We start from the raw sequence: 5,822 nt of genomic DNA, 5'->3' as shown, positions 1-5,822 counted from the left end.
TAAGTAACACACATACATACACACATACACACACACACACACACAAAATTAATATATATATATATATATAGATATAGATATATATATACATATACATAATATATGAGAACACACGCACACGCACACGCACACACCAGACACATACACACATACACATACAGACAAACACACACACACACACACACATATATATATTCATATACTTGCACATATATCCAGACATATACACAAATATAAATATACACACATTCATGTGTAATGAAACAGAGACACGTATACATATATGTATAATTCTTGCGGGTGTGTGCCATATTAATAGATCCACGAGCATATTCACGAGCATACATTCATAAATACACGTGCATTCATACAGATACATATGATACAAATAAAAGGATACATATACAGACAACGATTGAAAAACATACCTACAAGTAAGCGCTCTAGCTTTACACAATCTGTCAATAGTTCTGCTGCACACTCTGGCCCGTCTGAATTCGCCTTGATCCATTGCATCACAGTTTCATAGACAAACCTTTCACTGTCGACCATCAGGCGCTCGTCTGTCATCACATTCTTAAATATCTGCTTAGGTAGGTGAACCACATCTGCTGGTGCCCCGACTAGTGAACAGAAGTTTTGTTTCGCAGTTTCAAGATAAACCGCCACTGATTCCTCAGGCGCGTAAGCCAGGAGCGCGAGACACCTCTGTTTACGGTTGTTGTGCAAGTAGTTCTCGCACAACTTTATCAAAGGTCGTACGGCATACTTCTTGGCTATCTCAAACACCTCGAACACATTGCTGGGCTTGAGTTCGTTGTACACATTCTCTCCCAAATAGCAGTAATTCACAAATATTTGGCCGGCCGGTTCTGAGCATTCTAAGTACAATTTCTTGTCGGTCGTAGCCTTGATCTCGTCGTTCAACTCGCGACTAACCAACCTGAGTACAAGTTTGTGAATATAAAACCTTTTGGCTTCTTGGGTCTCATCATCTTTGGCCTTACTAGTGCACATGATACTGAAGTCTTTCTCATGTTCATTATCATCCATGATACCAGACCTCCGACACATACTCGCAAACACATCTCGCGAAGGGTTGTTGCTCCACACTCGCTGGTCCCTACTTGTGTCTTCCACGCGCACACGTTTCATTGCACTTGGCTGAGGTACCAGAGGTAGATTATTCGATTGTATGTGTGTTTGTGTGCGTAGTGGTGGCGCGGGTGGTGGAGACGATTCTCGCGCTCGCTTGGTGACAAGGTCATTTGTTCCTGACGCCGTCATCATGACTTATTTTATTAAGTACACGAACACAATTCTTTTAGTATATACACGTATATGCACGAGATGATATCTAATAACGGATGGCACTATGCACAAGCTTTCATATAAACCTATCCGTCACAATCGAACATACGGTGTATTATACGTTGACACAGGGGTGTACATGTACGTGGAGAGTGGTGATGTTTGTGTACGAATACATATATAAATGCGGCTAAATATGAAATTGAATACCTTAACAATAAAAGCCAAAACTGATTGTCGCGTTTCGCGCCAAATTCTGGGACGTAATATTTTTTAAATGTTTCGTGTGTTTTTAAAAAAACGGTTTGTGTTTGGTGTTTTTTCGTTTTAACGTTTTTTTCCAGATATCACACAGCCTCGCCCTCACACTTGACACTGTTGACACTTGACAGGGCACAACCTCACAGCCAGGTGAGCCCACGCCCCACAGCCACAGGCCAGCTGCCAGTCACGTATGTGTGAGGGCGAAGCTGTGTGATATCTAGAAAAACGTTAAAACGAAAAAACACCAAACACTAAACCCCTATTTATTAAAAAATAGGTTGTGGTATTTTTTTTCAACTTGAAATCTTCCCCTGTTTATAGCCTTCTGAAAATAGAACAGTATTCCATGTACAATATGGTTTAGCCTTAAAATACTTGGCTCATTGATCCACTTCAAAGTATCCGCTTGTGTCCACGTGGACATGTGAGTTAATCATGCGCGATCTTTCCATAGCCTTATTATGCTATGCTGTTTAGCTGACAAAATGATCAAGTCACTTCATGACCAGGACGCGTAGCTTGTCCAGAATTTTACTTAAATTATATACATGTGTACAATCGAAAATGCTATATTTAGCAATACGTATGGTCTATGTCTGAAAATGACAATCTTGCAGGTCCAAAGGCCAATTCGTACTTGCCGGAAATTTACTGGTGCACTCTATTTATGTGGCGCATGTCATATATTTCTGTGATTCATATCGTAATCAATAGATATTATTCAAGTTGAGAAAAATCCGTTCCAGAGTGGAAAGAACACTTGTCAACAAATGAAGCAGAAAATATGATGTCGCAATCACTACTGCTAATAACAAGATTGCGAGTTTTTGATGTTGGCGCAGTCGCGCATATCATGCCAGCTAAGAATTTTCAATGATGCGAAACATGTCTTCTCCACAGATCCTTTACTGATTTAGGTAGATCCCTTCGGATTAATCGTATATGTAGATGACCTTCTCAGTCCACATACGTACAACTACTTCATCATATAACCTAAGGCAAGGCTTTCAAAGGACCGGCAATCCAGAGAGATAGGCATCAGGATAATACACACGCCTTCCTAGCGGTAGGCTGACAAAGCTATTGCGTACGCCGTTGAAGACTACGAACTTTGTATCCGGCTCTGGGAAACAAGATGGAGGGATTGGTGAATAATTGGGAATATATCAAACGCAGCAACCGAGAGGCACAGACTTGTACGTAACTTGTTATATCTTATGGACCGAGTAGGACATAAGAGAAAATGATATAGGCTTTATCTCTCCGAACGAAACTGTCGCTGTTCTGACTGCTGCATTGAAGTGGGACATGTGCAGATGTGCGAGCTCTGAGTGGTTTACAAAGAAGAGAAATGCGCATAACGAGCCTTTCGAAGTTCGGTAACGAGTACATGTGTACGCTGGCTGGGTAGCGCATATAAGATCAACGACAACGGAAACGCACTAGCAGTATCTTGACCCCACGGACACACGTTATACTGCTCAACCACGATCATGTACTGCGCGTTTCAGGTTGACTTATAGGACCTACGTCAGAAGAATCTCATGTAGGCTATACGTGCGTAAACTTATTAAAAAATGAGCATACCTTCCTTGACGTATCGACGCACACAGTGAAATTTTCTATCAGATCGTGACAGTCCGCTGGGGTTTTCGAATTTCTAGATGAGCGAAACGAGATTGAATCGAGTCCGTGTTACAAAAGCATGTGCAAGAAATCGGGGTGGACTTGAACATGTACCGGTGAACAAATTGCACTGCGAGACAGATATGAACTCCCGGGCACTGTTACTGTATACTGACAATACCCGCCTAAACATTGACACAGATCCAACTCAAAAGTGATTTCCAGGCCTAATTCGCACACACAGCGACCGAATTGGTGATCAGATAATGTGCAAGTAACAATCATTGCATCACATCGCACTACGATTCAAAGCAGTGTAGTTGCTCGTCCAGAATGCGGGTGTTCTAATGTGTATAACCAGTACTTGCCGATAAAGCATTACTTAACCACTGTTAAACCAATATTTACCGGATGGATCACTACTTAACCACTACTTATCGGACAAAGCAATACTAAATCAGTACTAACCGGATACATCACTACTAAACCAGTACATACCGGATACATCACTACTAAACCAGTACTTACAAGAAAAGCCAGTGCTAAACCAGTGCTTGTCAGATAAAACACTACTAAACCAGTACTTACCGATAACACTTTAGTATCTCCGCTTCCTCTTGTTTGCATTTCGGCTCCCGACTCTTGTTAACCCTAAATAAGAGAAACAAGACCGGCGCATGCGGCATAAAAATTACACAACGGATATTCAGGATAGGAAGAAGACTGTTTCAGGGATGATGTTGAGAAACGATAATAAATGGGACAGGAAAGTGGATGTAGACGGAAGCCCGCACGGGGCACTCATACCAAGTTTTCTGTATTCAGTAGGAAAACTCGAATACATACCAGGCCACAGTACACGCGCTTCCCATGCGGTCATCTCCTAGAAGAATTAGCTACATAAATTCTTGCATCTTGCATTCAACTTGCAAAAGAAAACAACCCCCCCGGATCACACGTTCACATACGATAGTCTAAGTGTGTACTGTACAATGACATGTACATTTACAAATTCAATGAACTATATAAATAATTGATGGTAAACTGAGCGTGCAACACATATTTGAATTCAAGATCACAACTGGGCGATTGACATTCTCAGGCACAGATTGATGAAATATATGTACGTATTGCATGAGTACGCATTGATGAAATATATGTACGTATTGCATAAGTACGCATTGATGAAATATATGTACGTATTGCATGAGTAGAGTACGCATTGATGAAATATATGTACGTATTGCATAAGTACACATTGATAAAGTCTATGTACGTATTGCATGGGTACGCATTGATGAAATATATGTACGTATTGCATAAGTACGCATTGATGAAATATATGTAGATATTGCATAAGTACGCATACAAGCTAATAAATTTCAATTATGAGATACCGTACCCGTGTCGCACTTCAAAGTCGTTGAGTGCCTTTTCTAAACTTTGCTCAGCCTGTAGTTCATCACTCAAGATCTTATCCGTAGCATCTTCTTCAATTTTGTCAATCGCTCTGAAAACAAAACAGTTCATACGAAATTACTACATAAGCTTTTCACTTCACGCTTTTAGACGGGTTCTCGGTTATTAGCAATAATTTTGGGTTGCATCTTGCAATTTCCGGCTATGATTTATTTACTTAAAAGTGTGAGAAAGTTTCCGGATGTGTACTAGCCAGATTTAGTGATAACACAAACAAAGCGACAACGCTTGTGTAGAAATGCAATTTAACAATTAAACAGTCGAAAGATGGTGTATGAAGAAATTGATGCTTACTTCTGCGAGACGGCCGTCTCTTCACTATCGAGGATCTGTCTGCCTTCTTTAATTCCCTGTGAAGTGTCGTGAAAAGAGTGGGTACCGCGGAGATACCAATGTGAATTGCGATACCATGGACTCAAGCAATGGATGAACTGAAACTACAAAACAAATTCCTTTTAAAATGGAAGGACGATGGGTCGATCATGCATAGTATACAGCAACATCAATGCTCGCTGACCAGTATAGGTTTAACATAACTCAAAATACAGCGCAAAGATAAGGTACTTATGCAATGACTTAAGCACTGATGATATTTCATAAATAGCGTACATAAATAGCATGACACTTGAGATAATGAACTGCTGCACGTGGAATGTATACAAAATTGTGAAATAATATACCTCATTCTTACTCTCTTTCAGTAAATGTTCTATGTTTTCTCGCATCAGTTCCAGATCGGCTTCTTTCGCGTTGTCTACAGGTGGGCTGTTTGTATATGTGAATGTCTGCGGTGGAGGCTGCGACTTTGCAGAGTCAGAAGATTGTGACTTCTCCGGTTCTTGTAGACTGTGCAACAATTCGGCCGAAATCTAAACGCAGAGCAAGTTGAATAACATATGAACACGAACCAATCATACATGATAACTATATATATATATATATATATATATATTGATATTTAACTATATATATGTATGTATATATATATATATACTTATATATATATATATATATATATGTATATATATATATATATATATATACTATATAATATATGNATATCTAAGTATATTATAANACACACGACACACACACTATACAATAAGTAGTATACTATATACTATATATATATACTATTACTT

At 39.5% G+C, this 5,822-nt stretch overlaps 2 protein-coding genes across 2 annotated transcripts in view; both read right to left on the bottom strand.

Annotated features, from left to right (window-relative positions):
* SARC_02238 (hypothetical protein) overlaps nt 1-1,466 on the bottom strand; it is a 4,439-nt gene extending 2,973 nt beyond the window's left edge. The window contains exon 1 of the mRNA XM_014304008.1: nt 429-1,466. Within this exon, the coding sequence (XP_014159483.1) occupies nt 429-1,290 (862 nt within the window). The 5' untranslated portion in view covers nt 1,291-1,466. The remainder of the gene's footprint in view (nt 1-428) is intronic.
* Nucleotides 1,467-4,587: 3,121 nt separating this feature from the next.
* The window catches only part of SARC_02237 (hypothetical protein), a gene marked incomplete at both ends in the record, with an annotated part of 4,201 nt that continues 2,966 nt past the window's right edge, over nt 4,588-5,822 (bottom strand). The window contains 3 exons of the mRNA XM_014304007.1: nt 4,588-4,711; nt 4,975-5,030; nt 5,361-5,549. Coding sequence (XP_014159482.1) covers nt 4,588-4,711; nt 4,975-5,030; nt 5,361-5,549 — 369 coding nt within the window. The remainder of the gene's footprint in view (nt 4,712-4,974; nt 5,031-5,360; nt 5,550-5,822) is intronic.

This window comes from Sphaeroforma arctica, assembly GCF_001186125.1.
Source record: "Sphaeroforma arctica JP610 unplaced genomic scaffold supercont1.98, whole genome shotgun sequence".
Taxonomy (NCBI): Eukaryota; class Ichthyosporea; order Ichthyophonida; genus Sphaeroforma; species Sphaeroforma arctica.
Note: the sequence above shows the minus strand (reverse complement) of the source record. Positions and strands in the feature narration are given on the sequence as shown.